The 18,536-nt window shown below is 42.6% G+C and overlaps 1 protein-coding gene across 4 annotated transcripts in view; it reads right to left on the bottom strand.

The window, feature by feature from the left end:
- Positions 1 to 18,536, bottom strand: part of SLC24A1 (solute carrier family 24 member 1) — a 51,712-nt gene that overhangs the window by 19,822 nt on the left and 13,354 nt on the right. For all 4 annotated transcript variants that reach the window (XR_008687347.2, XM_055437290.2, XM_055437289.2 and 1 more), the window contains one exon: positions 4,465 to 6,478. Coding sequence is in view for 3 of the 4 variants with exons in the window: in XM_055437290.2 (XP_055293265.2) it covers positions 4,465 to 6,348 (1,884 nt within the window). In the remaining variant the exon portion in view is untranslated. The remainder of the gene's footprint in view (positions 1 to 4,464; positions 6,479 to 18,536) is intronic.

Genomic DNA, 18,536 nt, shown 5'->3' with positions numbered 1-18,536 from the left:
GTAGATGTAAAATCTCACACATCTATAGAAAAATATGTCATTCTAACTCCCTGGGGTGTGATCAGATGTTTGAGTTTTTCTGTCAATATCTGCTTGTTTCTTATGATTAATTTTGTCCTCTGCTAGCACCCAGCAGCAGATGAATGCTGAAAGTTTAAGAAAATTTTATGAGGAAAAGAAGCCTTAACACTGAGGATATGATTCTTGCCATAATTTCCTGATAACTAGGGGGAAGCTGCAGAGAAGGCAATGGCACCCCACTCCAGTACTCTTGCCTGGAAAATCCCATGGACGGAGGAGCCTGGTGGGCTGCAGTCCATGGGGTCGCTAAGAGTCGGACACGACTGAGTGACTTCACTTTCACTTTTCACTTTCATGCATTGGAGAAGGAAATGGCAACCCACTCCTGTGTTCTTGCCTGGAAAATCCCAGGGACGGGGGAGCCTGTTGGGCTAACATCTATGGGGTCGCACAGAGTCGGACACGACTGAAGCGACTTAGCAGCAGCAGCAGCAGGGGGAAGCTGACTATTATTTAAGAATTTAGAGAACTCCTGGTGGTCCAGTGGTTAGGACTCCATGCTCTCACTGCCAAGGGCCTGGGTTTGATCCCTGGTTGGGGAACTAAGATCCCACGAGCTGCATGCTGCAGCCAAAGAAGAGAGAGAGAAAGAAAAAGAGGAGGGAACCCCTCAGACTAACTAGGGGGAGTGCTTTGGGATCACAATGGATTATCTGCAAGCTAGCAAGGGCAGGCCCACAGAGGCAGGTAGGGTACTGGTGGCTGCTGCTTGTTCATAGCAGACAGCTGGGTGTCTGGCAGTGCAGGCACTAGAATAAATGTTAACCCTGACAAGAAAGGGAAGACTGGTTCCTAAAGAGGCACCAGGTTTGTCTGCTTGGGGTTCCTGTCAGTTGGTTTAAAAAAAAAAAAAAAAAAACTGCCAGGAAGAAAATAGCCTGCAGCATGTTGAATAAAGAGTGACAGACCTCTTCCTGGGGTTTCACACTCTGAAGTGTGCTCACGGGCAGAATGTGGGCATGGGGTGCCAGTCCCAGTCCCCACCTTGCATATCTTTTCACCGCTGGTGCTCTGTGGTGAGGGCTGACTCGCCAACCAGCATCTCATGCAGACAGCCGGTTCCTTCTACCTAAGCCTGCAAGCAGGATCTCAGTTCCCCAGCCAGGGTCTGAATCTGGGCCATGGTAGTGAAAGCCCAGAATCCTAACCACTAGGCCACCAGAGAACTCCCGTCTTGCAGGTTTTACTGAAAAGTTGTTGGGGTGATGCACGTATGTCATAGGCCCTCCAAAAGTGTGGATTCCTTTCCCTACTCCCTTTTCTCTGTAAACCGGAGACCCTGACCTGTTAGAGGAACAGGTTGTTTCCCTGAGGAAACAACCAAATACTTGTAGAGCTTCTGATAGGGATGAGGCATTGAGCTTAGCCCTTTGGGAGATACAAAGATTATTTCCCCTATTTAATAGCAATGATGAGCCTAATCCCATGGCCACCCTCACCCTCAGCTGCCAAGAGAGGAAGGGAGAGGCCAGCGTGTCTTTCCTGTTCCTGGGAGCTGCCTCCCACTGCCCTCTGCTTCTCTTTCCCCTGCTTACCCTTCCTGCGTAGCTGTGGCTCTGACTTCTCCCCAACCCTCCTCCTCCTTGACTCCTGACCACTCTGTCTGCCCCTTCCCTATTTCTTACTTCCTTACCTTTGGGACGTGGCTGACTTACTAAGACTAGTTTCCCTGACTTCTCCAAGTGATGCTCAAAGGGACCCATTAGTCAGGGAAGAGGTGTGAACTGACAGGTCCGTGTGAGTGAGGCACAAGGCATGCTCATTTTCTGAGTTAAAGTTTCATAGTTAAAGTAAGGTAATTTGCAGGAGTGAGTACACACCCTTGCATAAAATCACAAAAATGAGTACCAACACAGAAAAGGGAGTAGGGGAAGGAATCCACGCTTGTGGAGGGTCTGTGACATACGTACATCACCTCAACAACTTTTCAGTAAAACCCTGCAAAATGGGAGTTCTCTGGTGGCCTAGTGGTTAGGATTCTGGGCTTTCACTGCCATGGCCCAGGTTCAGACCCTGGTTGGGGAACTGAGATCCTGTTGCTCAGCATGGCCAAAAAGGAAAAGAAAAGAAAAACACAGATCAAAGATTGGATTTTCAGAGAATTGCTTGAAGAATTCAAACAGAATGGCTTGCCTCAGTCAGTCACTGAAGGGCAGGTTAATTTATCTCCCTCTAACATGAGCACAGGTCTTGGGCAGCCAAACACAGACATAATGATACAAGCAAAGGCAGTTTTACCCCTCTCTCTGGCTATAAGAAACCTGGGGTGAGACTGCAAATTCACATGTTTTCAAAATCATTTCTAAATAGTTATAGCTTTTCAGTTATTTGGACTAATTTTTAGAAGGCAGCTATTCATGCCAGAAAGTCCTGACTATAGGTTTTCAATTTTAAATAAATACAAATTTACTTTCAAGGACAGCCAGTATTTCAACCTTTTTTTTTTAAATAATGCTGTTAATTAAAATTCATACTGGATCCATTTTAATAAATAGATAAGAACAGTTGTAATTAGCACTGCTCTCACTGCTTGGCAAAGAGCTGCTACTAAAGACCTTGAACAGTCTTTTAAGTAAGTTACAAATTCTCTTTTGAAATCACAATTACACTTTACTTGCTTGGCAAGCTTTGTCTAGTTCTGATAAAATGGAAAATTGAGAATTTGCAGTTTAAATGAAAACAGAATTACTATGAAGGACTGGGAGGAAAGTCAGAGGCATTTTGAAAACCTAACATACACCAAACTACAGATGCTTTCCCAGAAAGAGACTACCAGGTTTCACAGCCACCTTCAGCAAAGCCTGCCCTCACAGCTTCATTAGGAGAGAGGCCCCTGTTTGTTTAAACGAGGTAATGCTCTGATCCTTTCTTTTTGAAGCCTCTGGCTTCTTAGAGCAGTCATCTGGGAAGACAGCACTGAATGGGAAGTTAGGATACCAGGTTCCCATTCCAGTTTGGAAACCTCTGGCTATCCAACCTTGGGCAGGATATTTCTCCTTTTTGGGCCACCACACAAATGTACTAACTGAAGTTCAGTTGATCAGACAGATAACCACTGTGTTGGGCCTGCCAGAACTGAACTCACTTAGACACAGGGCATTAACAATGAATGTTAGAGCTAAACAGAACCTTTTCATGATTAGTTGGACTCTTTCATTTCCCCCAGAGATGGGAAGGGGTCTGTCCAAGGTCATACAGTTAGAGAGGGCCTTGGATTAGAACCCACATTTCCCAACTCAGTTCCATGCTCTGAACACCACACATTATCTCAGAAGTCCTAAAGGAATTACATTTCATTTCCTTTGTACCGCGTAGCTCCGAGATGTATTGCTGAGTTTGGTCTCCATCCTGCCCACTCATCAAACTGGGCTGGATTAAGCAGCTAAGTCCTTCTACTCTTCGCACGCAAAATTCTGCTCACACTAGTGACTTCTCTGAGATATGAAACAGACAGGCTATGAGCCAAACTTTGCCCAAACTCACCTTTAGGAATATGAGAAAAATGAGGTCTGTGTTCCCTAGGGTACTCTCACTTTTGAATCTCAAGGAACAAAAAACTTTGGGATGGATGTTTAGAGATCACTTCTCCAGTTAAATCTCACTGTCCAGATTACTGACTCAAGCAATGAATTTAACAGGAAGGTCCCTCACAGAGGCAGAGAAATTCTCGGAACGGAACTGTGGAGTCAGAAGAACGCCCCAGAGCTGGAGCTCTCAACATCTGATCTCCAGTCAGCACCAAAACAGAACTCCACACCCAAGGCTGGCCTGTCAGTGGATGAGAGGGGCTCCCACCTTTAGTATTTTAAAAACCAAACAAAACTCAAATAACCTCCTCCTTCTCAGACCCTCACCAAGCTGCCAGCCCCGCCCCCCCAGGTCTGGAATGTGAACAAACAGGATCAATTGAAAGGAAGGGTGCTAGATAAACCCTAAACACCATGCACATGGAAAAGATTATCATTTTTGCCTGCCTGATATCTCCTTGGACATTCTCCAAAGCCCAGCTCAAGTGTCATTTCTGAAGACCCAATCCGACCAACCTGGGTTCATCCTAGCTCCACCGCCTATTTTCTCTGTGACATTGAACACGTGGTTTAACTTCATTAGACCTCAGTTTCCTCCCCTGCCAATGGGGGATCATAATAACAACCATTTTATGGGATGATCAGGTGTTGACCCAAGGTCATTCTTGCAAAAGGCCCAGCATGGCAACTGGCAGAGAACAGGACTCTATAAATACTGAATGAATTGTGAGGGAACCAGAACGCTCATTCATCTCTTGAGGTCTGATCCAGCACTTTTCATTCTTCAGTTCCTGCCTTTCCCCCCAGTTCTTTTGCCCCAAAGGGGCTAAACAAGCCTGAGCCAACCTGCTCTTACCTTGCTGAGGTCCCCTAGGGCCATGACCTTGGCCACTGGCCTCTTGTTGAGCTGCTCCTTCACCCAGAGCTCGAGCTGTTTGTTCCACTTCATGGTGAACACATAGAAGGCATAAGCCAGCAGCAGTAGCAAGCTCTCCCACCACGCAATGAGGCTATCCAGGAAGAAGAGGATGAGCATCATCAGGTCAAAGATGTAGAAGGTGATGTCACGGAACAAGGGCCACCAGGTGAGGTTGAGGACCTCCCGGGAGAAGAGGGCACAAGTGCCAATGACAAAGAGGATGTTGAACACCGCAGAGCCCACGATGGTGCCGATGCCCACATTGCTATGCGAGATGAAGACGCCGATGAGGGAGGTGAAGAGTTCAGGGGCAGAGCCTCCAGCAGCCATGAATGTAGCACCTGCCACATCCTCGGAGATCTGCAGCTTGTCTGTGATGACACCCAGGGCAGGGACAAAGTACTCGTCACAAACGATGGCCAAGGCTACAAACACATACATCATGCCAAAGATGTGCAGGACCACCCAGCCCTGCCTCCGCTCCTCCACACTGAACAGGTCTCGGGGGTACTCTGCCTTGGGGTGCAGGTCTGGCTGCCTGGAAGGCAACAGTGAGGGGCTAGGAATCTCTGGGATCGCAGCTGTTGTCCAACTAGGGGAGGGGGCAGTGGCAACTGGGGCTGGCTCCACCACCAGGCAGTGGCGGACCTGAATGGTCGGATTTGCCCTGACCCTGGGAGTTGCTGGGGTGCTGGGTGCTTTGGAAGGGTTCTTCAAAAGCCCCCTGAAGGTGGCTGAGGATATTCTGATGGTCGGTGCACTGGTTCTGGACAAGGGATTCCTGACTTTCCAAGCAGCAGTAGAAGCTTTGGTTTCTGCTGGGCTGCTGCGTGTCATGGTGCTTATTGTCACTTGCCCCTCAGAGTCGGCCGCAGTGTGCTCCAGGACCATTCCTTGGGGTGTTGTCAGACTGTTTTTTCCCACCAACCCCTGGTGGTTGGTTGAGCTATTACTGTCCACTCTTCTGGGGGTAGTTAGGGTCTTCTTTTCTACCACACTTCTTGGAGAAGTCAAGGGATCTGTTTCTAAGTCACTTAACAGGAAGGTTGGGGTGTTATCAGTTATTCCCTTGAGAGGAGTTGGGGTGGTTTTCTCCACTAGTCCCTTGGAGGGGTTGGTTGCCAACATTTTCTTGGTTGCCATAATTTCACTGTCTTTCACTGTTGTTCTGGGGGTGATCCCATGGCTCCTTGGCATTGTCATGAGCGTGGACGGGGCATAATTGTTTACCATTCTACCAAGTGGGGACGGGGAGTATTTCTCCACCTTTCCCCTGGATTGAGTTGGGCGGGAGCTCTTTACTTCTCCTCTGGGTGTCGCAGGGGTATAATTATTTACCATTGGTCTGCTTCGAGTGTAGTGATTCAGTACTCCACTGGGTGTGATTGAGGTGTCTTCCTTAACTTTTTCTGTGCCTGTTGGTGTTGGGCTGTAGTTATTCTTGGGTATTGTTGGAGTGATGCTGGCTGTTGTTCCAGGTGTACTGGGGGTGTTCTTCATTGCTATGCCAGGTGTTGTTCCATCTCTGCCTGCTTTGGATTCGGATGCCCATGCCTCAACCTCCATTTCAGAGCTAGATTTTGAAGTCTCACTGCTCACCATCATCATCTCCTTGTTGGAAAGGTCCCGGCTGGCTACTTTTACAGGGTGTTGGGAAGAGACTGTTGCCCACAATGTGGGGAGGCCCTGCGGGCTCGTCAGGTACTGGTAGGTGGAACCTATGATCAACATTCCCAATAGGAAGAGGGGGCGACTCCAATGAAGCCGCTTTGGCCAGAGTGACCGCCTCTCCTGTGCCCCCATCCTGATCAATTTCCCCATGATGGCCAGTTATGCCTGGCTAGAGAAGGCCTCTCATTTTGTCCACAGAAAGATGGGGGATGCTCTGGGATTCAGATTAGAAATCAGAGAAGATTCCTCCATGAAGTCCAGCCAGGGGGTAACCACAAACCTAGAAAGAAAAAAAAAAAGACAAGGTTATTTGCTCCTAAAAGGACAGCTGGATCCACCAAACCCTCATCTGGAAGAGTGACTATTCACACAAGGGCCTTTGTTGTGAAGGTAATTGTTTCTGCTGGGGAAAAAAACAAAACTATCTTTTGTTCCAGGAGACAATGCTTCCTCATGGGAAAAAGAGCATCTCAAGGTCCTCATTGCTGTGTAGGCATGCCAGCAGCCCAAGTTCCTAAGCTGGGTCTACCCAGCCCTCCTTGGGATCCTTGCAAAAGGTCTGCCCACACTCCTCAGGTCCAGCCAGAGTTGCTAAGAGTTCAGTCATCTGTAGCTGGTGCCCCAGGCCACAGATCTTAGCTTATCAAAGGCAAAAAAGAAGTAAGGAGACATGATTTTAAGCTTTAGACAGAAAGAGGCAGTAATGGAAAGCAGTTCCAGAGACATCGAGGCTCTATGTGTTTTTACTGGACTGACTTAAAATGACTCCACCATCATTCAGAGAGGACAAAACCTAAAAGTCAATGTCATAAAGCTTCCCAGACAGCATGGTGTCATGGGAGGAATATGGGGAATAGAGTCAAAGGTTGGGTTTCCAGACCTGTTGCTTACTAGCTGGGTCATCCTGGACAAGCTGAACCTCAGCACCTCATCTGTAAAATGGGCATGCTAACATATACTTTATGCAAAGATTATCTCTGAAAGGACATCTGGAAAAGAGAAACTAAGGACCCGGGATCAGAGGGAGACTTACTTTTCAGTAAATTCTATTGTTTAGTCTGTTTAACCTTTTTATCATGTGTGTATTATAACTTTTTAAATTTAATTTCATAGAAATAATAATAGTAATAACAATATAGTAATAACAATATATAGGTAAATAGCAATAATAATACCTATGTCACGGGAATGTTGGGACAGCAAAAACACATAATGTCTATGAAAAGCATTGTACAGAATCGATGCCCCATATGGGTTAATTTTATATAAGGACTCAGAAGGGAAGAATATTTAAGGCCCAGTCCAAGTAAATATTAAATCTCTAATCAATGTCCACAGATTATTACAAAACAATTACTAGAAATGATCATTTTGTATATGAAGTAATATACTAGACATTAAATGAATAACACATAGAATCGTAGGTCAGTAAAGGCAGAATGAATTACATTGTTTAATACAACTCCCCATTTGAGACATAAAGAAACTGAGGTCCAGAGAGATGTGACTTGCTCAACATCACACAGCTAGTGAGCAGCAGTGCACATGAGCTTTCTAAGGAACCAGTCTTTCCGGACATACCACTCTAATTAGCAATGCAAATACAGCTGTCTTAAAAAGCAAAAGGAGAATTATGGAATAAATGAATTTCCTTCTTTGTCCTTGATTCCTATAATTGTCTTTCCACCATCTCCCTGTCCACTCTATCCTTTGCCATATATTCAACACTCTGAATCTGCTAAAGAAACTTTGGAGAGTATCTCTTTCTGATGTTATGTAACAGAGCTGAGCTGGCACCCCAACTGGTCCCTCCTACCTCATCGCATCATTTACCTTAAAACCTGGACATCTGGGTGTCTTCTCAGTTCTGGAAACTTGTCAGAATCAGGGTCTCAAAGAGTGGGTCTGAAGCTGTACAGCAGAAAACACCCCATTCTCCTGTCCCCTGACCCTATGGAATCCTAATTCAAGGCAGGGTCAGGTGTGAAGGGCGTCTCAGGGGAAGGATATCCAATCCCAGCTAATACCTGCTTCTAAGAAGCTTATCAGGGCATTGTACAAGTTCTCAGTACCACTACCTCTACCAGAGCCTGCGAGAGTAGACCTTCCACCAGAGACATAGGTGGGTTCTCTGCGGGCCCCTGCATTCAAGTGGGAAATGGTGGGAACTTCTCAAACTTACTTCTAAGCTCTGAGAATGAGCAGGTATCCACGGTTCCCATGCTTAGTGGGAAGACAGATTTGAAAATATTTAGCAGACACTCGGAACCAAGAGAAAATGTCTGAGGCTTAAAAGATCAGATGACCTCAGACCTCAGTTAGCACCAGGCTCTGTTTGCTACTGTGTGATTCTAAATGTAATTTAAATGTAAATGCAGAGATAATAACACCTGTCTTACCTATCTGTAGGGTGGATGTGAGAATCAAAGTTAAAAATAAGGGAATAGCCACTCAATTTTGCTGTGAATCTAAAACTGCTTTAAGAAATAAAATCTATTTTTAAAAGTCAGGGAATGTGGAGGAAATACTTTATAAACTTTAAAGCATTTCACACATAAAAATATTTTATCAGGTCTAAGGGAAATTCTTGGAGGAGGGGACACTGACAGATCACCCCAGTGCAGGCTGGCACATACTGTCCACTGAAAAAAAATGCACAACCTAAAAGTGGAAAATTGGTACTTCCCTGGAGGTCCGGTGATTAAGAACCTGCCTGCCAATGCACAGAACACAGGTTCGATCCCTGGTCCTGGAAGATCCCACACGCCAAGGGGCAACTAACCCTAAGTACCACAAACCACTGAGCCCACGTGCCTAGAGCTTGCGCTTCTCAACAAGAGAAGCCATTGCAGTGAGAAGCCCGTGGACCACAACCAGACAGTAGACCCCGACTGCTGCAACAAGAGGAAGCCTGCACACAGCAATGAACACCCAATACAGTCATAAATAAACAATTGAATAATTTTAAAGTGGAGAATCATGTTTTATTTGGGGCACTACTGAGGACTTAATCCCGGAATACAACCTCTGAGATAGCTCTGAGGGACAGTTCCAAAGAGCTATGGGAGATGCCAGAATAATATAGCAGTTTTTGAAAAAAAAAACAACAACAAAAACACAAAAACCAGGTAGTCAAAATCAAAAGATTACTGCCAGTTAAAGAAAAACAGTTCAAGTTGAGTTTACCAGTTTTCTATGTATGGAATAGTGCAAGAATCTGGGCTTAATGAAATTATTCCTTTGATATGCACCTTACCTATGGTGGTGGGGGCAGTGGCAGAGGCTAATGGCTCGATGGCCATAACATACTTTGTTTACTGATATGGCAAGTCTTATTCTTTGCCCATAGCACCTCCTCTAGGTTATAAATCTGACCAACAGTTAGGAGGCATTTTATGACCAATTTTGTCCCATGGCACTGGCCTGTCAGTTCAGTTCAGTCGCTCAGTCATGTACGACTCTTTGCAACCCCATCGGCTGCACCAAGCCAGGCTTCCCTGTCCATCACCAACTCCTGGAGCTTGCTCAAACTCATGTTCATCAAGTTGGTGATGCCATCCAACTATCTCATCCTCTGTCATCCCCTTCTCCTCCTGCTTTCAATCTTTCCCAGCATCAGGGTCTTTTCCAATGAGTCAGTTCTTCGCATCAGGTGGCCAAAGTATTGGAGCTTCAGCTTCAGCATCAGTCCTTCCAGTGAATATTCACAACTGATTTCCTTTAGGATTGACTGGTTTGATCTCCTTGCAGTCCAAGAGACTTTCCAGCATCTTCTCCAACACCATAGTTCAAAAGCATCAATTCTTTGGATCAGGCAAAGATTCTCTTGATAGGTTAATGTGCTAATTTTGGATTAGGCCCTATTGATAATCTAAAATTCTCTGGAATACCCTTGCAGCCCAGTGGTTAGGACTTGGTGCTTTCACTACCCAGGGCCTGGGTTCAATCCCTGATCAGGGAACTAAGATCCAAAAAGCCACATGGGATGGCCAATGTAAATAAATAAATAAATAATTGTTTTTAAACATTCTCTGGATTTTCTATCTTACTAGTCTATTATGATCCAGGAAATATTTTCCCTTGCTGTTTCTTCCCATACCTCAAGTTGCACTATTACAATTATTCTATGCAGAGTTATATATATGATCAGCTGCCTCAAGACATTTCATAGTAGTTGTAGTGTTAATCGCTCGGTCACGTCCAACTTTTTGCAACCCCGTCAGGCTCCTCTGTCCATGGGATTTCCCAGGCAAGAATACTGGAGTGGGTTACCATTTCCTTCTCCAGAGGATCTTCCCAACCCAGGGATCGAACCCAGTTCTCCTGCATTCCAGGCAGATTTGTAGTCTAAGCTACAGGGAAGCACTAATTTTATTGGAGGCCTACTTACACATTGGTTTAGGTAAGAGACAACAATCTCAAAAAATAGATACGATATAAAAATACAGCTAGGATGTTAATAAAATCATAATACAGCAGAGAGGAATAAGGAATAAATAATTTGAAAACGACAGGAGATAAAAAATTAAAATAATGAGTGGTAGAACTAGTTGTAATCTAGTTGTAATAAGTCATTAAGTCCACAGAAAGCCAGCTAGAGAAGCCAAATTCTAGAGGGATAAGGTAAAACGAAAAAGATAATGTTTCATCTTTGTTTACAAAGGGATACTTTATCAACTCGTTATAGGTCACAGTGTAAGAGGAAAGGTTCTATGGAAAACAAAGATTTAAAAGCCAGTATACTTCATGAAAAAGTTATAAAATTATAAATCATGTTTATTAGTTGATTCAATCCCATACAATTAATTCTTGTTCATCTGGATGAAGTCTCCAGGTTTTCTATTAGAGTTTTGTAATTTCTTACCCAGTTCAGTAATATAATCCAAAAGTCATCAGAAATTTATATTTGCCAAAAAGTCTTTTTTATGAATTTTCTTGGAAACCTTCATTTTACAGCTGCATCAGGGTAAAAGAACAATTGTCTACAAATGACAGAAGACTTAAAATGGCATGTTTAAAGACTGGATTACAACACAATTAACAAGAAACTTGGATATTTCTGAAGCATACAACATGTTAAGGCAATAACTAGAATATGACTGATACTACCAGGATATGTCAAACTTTTAGGAATTCCATATAAACTGAAATATCTATATTAAGGACAGTTACCCACACAATATAATCCAAGAACATTTATTTCCAATCACTTAACAATACTTCTCAAATAATTTAACACACCAAATAAACCCAATTAGATTGATATTCCTCTCTTTGGGATGTTTCAGAGGCCCTTTGAAGCATCCCAAAGTTAGTTGGAAGTCAAAGGAACTTTATTTAGAATTTGACTAGAGGAAGTTTGTCAAAAACATCAAAAGGTCTTAAAGCACTTGATCAAATAGGATCATCAGTTCAGTTCAGTTCAGTCGCTCAGTCGTGACCGACTCTTTGCGACCCCATGAATCACAGCACGCCAGGCCTCCCTGTCCATCACCAACTCCTGGAGTTCACTCAAACTCATGTCCATCGAGTCGGTAATGCCATCCAGCCATCTCCTTCTCTGTCGTCCCCATCTCCTCCCACCCCATAGGTCACTATGAAACAATACTTACTCTCCACCTAAAGTGACAAGAAAAGATTTTTTAAAACAAATACAGATTATTGTGAAAGCAAAAAGCCTCACAATCTGTTGTCAAAAGTAGCTCAACATTCCAGGAAACCTTTGCTCTCTCAACAGAGAGAAAACCAAACGCTAATCCTGCACTAGCCCACTCTCAACAGCAAAATTCCTTTATCTAATTAATTTAATCCAATCCCAGCCTAGCACGTACAAAATTTTTTTCTCAGGGCTTCCTTTTCAAAAACCTTCCACAACTTTTATATTAGTTTATCTTTTGTTTTTCTTTTCCATTTAGAAATAATCAGCTTTAGCACAAAACCACTTTCCCCCTAACAAAATACACTTCCATTCTCCATACCTTTTGCTAAAAATACACATCCTATTTTCCTTGATGAAGGGAATACTGAAACATTTTCTTTATTATTTCTAGTAACTTTAATTACATATTACAATTTTAACCCTTAAGACCCTTGATCTATAGGGAAAACCAACAGCAAGTAATTGTATACTTTTTGTCATACCAGCATTTCCTGGTTGGCAAGTTTAGGAATATTCTATCTAAACATAATTCTTTTTCTCAATGTAGTGCAAGACATGTGTCTAATAAACCCCAAACATCTTTAGTTTTCCGCTCATAGGAAGACAAAAGTAGATAAAGTTAGACCAGTTTAGTAATTAATATTCCAGTATTTTATCTTATTTAAATATTCAATGAATTCCCATTATTTAACATAATTTGGCAAAACTCTAAAACTTTAAGTAACTAAAAATATGAAGCAACTATTTTAGATAGATATCAGTCAGTTCAGTTCAGTTTAGTCGCTCAGTTGTGTCCAACTCTTTGCGATCCCATGAATCACAGCACGCCAGGCTTCCCTGTCCATCACCAACTCCCGGAGTTCACTCAAACTCATGTCCATCGAGTTGGTGATGCCATCCAGCCATCTCATTCTCTGTCTTCCCCATCTCCTCCCACCCCCAATCCCTCCTAGCATCAGACTCTTTTCCAGTGAGTCAACTCGTCGCATGAGGTGGCCAAGGTATTGGAGTTTCAGCTTTAGCATCAGTCCTTCCAATGAATACCCAGGATTGATCTCCTTTAGAATGGACTGGTTGGATCTCCTTGCAGTCCAAGGGACTCTCAAAAGTCTTCTCCAACACCACAGTTCAAAAGCATCAGTTCTTTGGCGATCAGCTTTCTTCACAGTCCAACTCTCACATCCATACATGACCACAGGAAAAACCATAGCCTTGACTAGACGGACCTTTGTTGGCAAAGTAATGTCTCTGCTTTTTAATATGCTATCTAGGTTGGTCATAACCCAAACATAATTATTCATAAAGAGTTCACCTTAAAACTCTTATCTCATGTATTGTACTTTTATTTAATAACTTGTGAAAATATCATACTAAGTTTTCTTTTTTTTTCTTGCTGACAACTCTGCAACAAAGATAACATAAATTTATGGACCTTTGGAGGCTTTCCTTGAGGCTCAAATGCCAGTCTGCCTGCAATGTAGGAAACCCAGGTTCTGGGTCAGGAAGATCCCCTGGAGGATGGCATGGCAATCCACTCCAGTATTCTTGCCTGAAGAATCCCATGGACAGAGGAGCCTGGTGGGCTACAGTCCATGGGGTTGCATAGAGTTGGACTCAACTGAGCAACTAGCACACACACGTTGACCTTAAGTATACCTGTGTGTGTGTCAGTCGCTCAGTCATGTCTGACTCTGTGACCCCACGGACTATAGCCTGCCAGGGTCCTCTGCCCATGGAATTCTCCAAGCAAGAATACTGAAGTGGGTTGCCATTCCCTTCACCCGGGGATCTTCTCAATCCAGGGATAGAACCCGGGTCTCCCGCATTGCAGGCAGATTCTTTACCATCTGAGCCATCAGGGAAGCACAGGTGTAATAAAAATAAGACATGTCTGTATTGATTAAACCAACAAGCTTAAGATAGCTATAATACTAAACACTAATTTAACTGTGAAAAATTCTTAAAGAGATGGAATACGAGACCACCTTACCTGCCTCCTGAGAAATCTGTATACAGGTCAAGAAGCAACAGTTAGGACTGGACACGGAACAATGGACTGGTTCCAAATTGGGAAAGGAGTACGTCAAGGCTGTATACAGTCACCCTGCTTATTTAACGTATATGAAGAATATATTATGTGAAATGCTGAGCTGGATGAAGCACAAGCTGAAATCAAGATCACTGGGAGAAATATCAAAACCTCAGATACACAGATGACACCACCCCTATTATAGAAAGCAAAGAGGAACTGAAGAGCCTCTTGATGAAAGTGAAAGAGGAGAGTGAAAAAGCTGGCTTAAAACTCAACATTCAAAAAAAATTAAAAAAATAAAATATATTAAACATAATCTAAAAAAAAAAAAACTCAACATTCAAAAAACGAAGATCATGGCATCCAGTCCCATCACTTCACGGCAAATAGATGGGGAAACAATGAGAGACTATTTTGGGGGGCTCCAAAAACTGCAGATGGTGACTGCAGCCATGAAATTAAAAGACACTTGCTCCTTGGAAGAAAAGCTACGACTAACCTAGACAGCATATTAAATAACAGAGACATTACTTTGCTGACAAAGGTCCATCTAGTCAAACCTATGGTTTTTACAGTAGTCATATATGGATGTGAGAGTTGGACCATAAAGAAAGCTGAGCGCAGAAGAATTGGTGCTTTTGAACTGTGGTGTTGGGAGAAGACTCTTGAGAGTCCCTTGGACTGCAAGATCAAATGAGTCAATCCTAAAGGAAATCAGTCCTGAATATTCACTGGAAGGACTGATGCTGAAGCTGAAGCTCTAATACTTTGGCCACCTGATGCAAAGAACTGACTCATTGGAAAAGACCCTGAAGCTGGGAAAGACTGAAGGCAGGAAGAGAAGGAGACGACAGAAGATGAGATGGTTGTATGGCGACACTGACTCAGTGGAAATGAGCTTGAGCAAGCTCTGGGAGCTCAGGATGGACAGGGAAGCCAGACATGCTGCAGTCCACAAATCACAGAGTCGGACACCTCTGAGTGACTGAACTGGGTGAATTTAATATTGACTATTTCCTAAATTATGTGAACCTGAAATTTATTCTGGCCAGATTCCTTTTTATTTAGAAATATTTAATTTGTAAGTGCTTACTTTAAAGTCAATTAAATAGAACTTTCTTATTATTTTATTTTGATAATATTCTCCAGAGGTAGAGACATCTCTCATATATAATGTACACACAGACATATAAACAGACAAAACTAGAAATCTCATAGCTTCACTTTTTCTTTTTTTTGGCTGTGTCACACGACTTGCAGGATCTTAGTTCCCAGACCTGGGATTGAACCCAGGCCCCCAGCAGAGGAAGCTGAGAGTCCTAACCATTTGACCTCCAGGAAATTCCCCTCATAGTTTCACTTTAACAAATACAAATCAGGCACTACAATATAAACTTTCTAGTTTACAAATAACATTTGGAATGAGTTACATTTGCTCGCTTAAATGACTAAGGCTTTGCTATTTGTGGAACAGATTTTTAAGATCTGTATTTGTGCTCAACAAACTCTTAACAGAGGCTATAAATTAGATTTTGGGTAATAGAGCCTTTCCAGTGGTTTGAGTTTTAAAAAGTCTTTTTTTCCTTTTGGTTTCAGATCCTACCTGATTGAGCTAATTAGGCTCAGCCTCAGTCTTTGAGGCTGTATTTACATTTGTGCTTTGTAAAGATCTGCAAGGGAAAGACAGCTGCCTCTAATTCCCCCAAAGAAGTGGTCTGCCACCTAAGTGATATTAAAATATTAATTTGCCCAAATATATTCTCTTTAATTTGCTTTCTATATATATGTATATACTGTATATCAACGAGAAGATGTCCAACAAAACTGAAAATCAAAAGTGCTATGTTCTAGAACTTAGTTCAATTTATCATACCTTCAAAAGTTTGTACGAGGCATTTAACAAAGGTCCTCTATCTGAGTGTACAGGTTAAACCCAGAGCAAAAAAATAAATCTCTATTATTATTTTTACTAGCCCCTGAATATCAACTCCCAGCTTCTACTTTATATAGTGCAAACTCAGGTAACCCTATTGGTTTCCTTTAGTATATTTAGTTAATATTGTCTGACAAGCAGATTTATATGCCCTATCATATAATACCAGGCAGGGGAATAAGATACAACGTCTTCCCCACAACATAATTAGACAAAAGAGATATAATCATCTTAGAGAAAGCTTATTTAAATATACCAAGTTTTATAAGCTTTATTTCAAATCGATCAACTTTAGTTCCCATTAGGGCCCCATCGATAAGCCTTGGTCTTATAAGAAGTCCTAGGAACTTTCCTTTCTTTTTATCCTCTAATCATTTTATCTATTTTTGTATAAAAGGCTCTGGGGTCCCCATGGAGGGACTGAGGCATCAGGCCCTTTTGTCAATCTTTTAACTTTATTAATTGGCCTATTGCCCCAAGAAATTGTTGGCCAGGTAGCTCAGTATAATCTTCTTCCAGACTTTTAAATAAATATATACTGAAAATCAAGAGTCAGTAAATATATATTTATAGTATATACATATTCATTACATATATCTCCCAGTATTTAAACTGGGATGGAGCCTTCTAACATTGGGGACCAATATGAGGTTATTCTGACCCATCCAACCCTAGGTAGTATTGTATCAAAACCTTCTGTTTTAATCCTATTAATGTCCATTTTATTTACCCCATTTCTTAATAACCACCTAAAGATTTCTTTAGGGCTTCGCTGGTGGCTCAGAGGTTAATGCGTCTGCCTCCAATGCAGGAGACCCGGGTTCGATCCCCTGGAGAAGCCTGGTTAGGCTACAGTCCACGGGGTCGCAAAGAGTCAGACACGACTGAGTGACGGAATGCAACAGAAAGATTTCTTTATCCTCTTGGGATGAGTCCATTTAAAATTTCCACCGTGTTGGGAAGAAGTCTCTAGACTTTCCCTTCAGTTTTACCTTATTTCCCTATTAATCAACCTAATTAGCATTAATTATCCTAATGTTTATTATTAGAACCTGTAAGACCCATTGAGGGGAAGCAGAGACCACAAATAAGGCTTCCCAAACTGGTTTATTTGTTTTAAATAAGGGAGTCTTAGATTAACCGTTATATATATGTATTTTTTCCACCTTATAATCTGTTTTTTTCATAGGTACCAATGAAACAGCTGGTTATAATGAGAGTTCTCTAAGAATTTTGCCAATTGAGAAGATCCACTCTCTGGCTACTGAGGAGTGTCTTAACAGTGACTCAAACCAGGAAGACGCCGAGAGGCACCCCCATGACAGAGTGCAAAAGATGCAGACTCCACAGAGTCTAGAAAGTTTACTCCCAAAAACAGTCTAAGAAAGGAAAGGACCCGTGCAGCCGCTGCACAGGTGGATGCAATGGAGGCTGAGGTGACAAAGGCCCCTTCTGGGCTGGGGCCCTTATGACAAAGTTTCCTGAGAGTTGGCACAGTCAGACCAAAAAGACCAAACAAACCAACAAACTGCTCAGAATTCCAGTCTATTCAACCAGCTGTCAAATGAACACTATATGTGTACCTTCCGGATGATAGAGACCAAGCTCTCAACACACACACACACCCCACTAAGAATATCAGACAGCACATTCACACCTCAAAGACACAAACAGAGGACTACAAATTCTCCCTAGAAGGGCTTTTGTTTCTTTAAGGTCAGAATTCTGAAAAAAAAAAAAAATTTATCAAGCTGGATTTCTATAACTTAATTGCATATACAATAAAGAGCCCCATATTGGCCATTTTCAGAGAGATTTCCTTTAATTCCCAATCGTGTGGGTACTTGTTTGCATATTCATAAGTTTATATATACATAAACCTGGCTTGAGTATTATTGGAAGCTGCCTTTCTGACTCCCCTCGTTTAGGAAACATGTTAGGCCACCTAGCAAGAACACTGAAGTGAGTTGCCATGCCCTCCTCCAGGGGATCTTCCTGACCCAGGGATCAAACCCATGTCTCTTATGTCTCCTGGGCTGACAGGTGGGTTCTTTACCACTAGCGCCACCTGGAAAGTCCATCTAGGTAGCTCAGTGTCTCTCAACTAAGCAACTCCTAGTATCTTTCAACAAGGCCGCCCCCGTATTTTTTCAAATGGGTAACTAGGTTGTACATGTTGCACACTCCCAATTAAAGCTCAGGCGTATCAACCAATAATTGGGAGATCCAAGAACTAAAAGAGACTCTCCCAAATTCATGTGGACCCTCCAAGGAGGCAAATGGGCCCAAGAGGCCTCTGTTGGTACCAAGGCTCTGGTTCCTCGTAAAGTTCAGGCAAAGGAGGGAAGTCTGGGTCCCTTTATGGTCACCCAAAGTGTTGACTGAAGGAAAAAAAAAAAAGCACAACCTAAAAGTTGAGAATTATGTTTTATTTGGGGAATTACTAAGCCCTGAAGCCCAGGATACAATCTCTCACTTCTAAGGGACTGTTCTGAAGAGGTAAGGGAGGAGTCAGGATATATAGAAGTGTTTGTAAAAAACCCAGATAGTTGAACATCAAATGATTACTGCCAGTTAAAGGAAAACCAGATATCTCAAGCTAATGAGTTCAGTGCTTTTCTAGGTATGGAAAGATGCAAGTGTTTGAGCTTAATGAAAGTATTCCTTGATATGCACCTTAACTATCTAGGGGCAGTAGCCTGTTTATCTCCATT

This window comes from Moschus berezovskii, chromosome 9 (genome assembly GCF_049115385.1).
Source record: "Moschus berezovskii isolate FMDL1 chromosome 9, NW_MosBer_1.0, whole genome shotgun sequence".
NCBI classification, from domain to species: domain Eukaryota; kingdom Metazoa; phylum Chordata; class Mammalia; order Artiodactyla; family Moschidae; genus Moschus; species Moschus berezovskii.
Note: the sequence above shows the minus strand (reverse complement) of the source record. Positions and strands in the feature narration are given on the sequence as shown.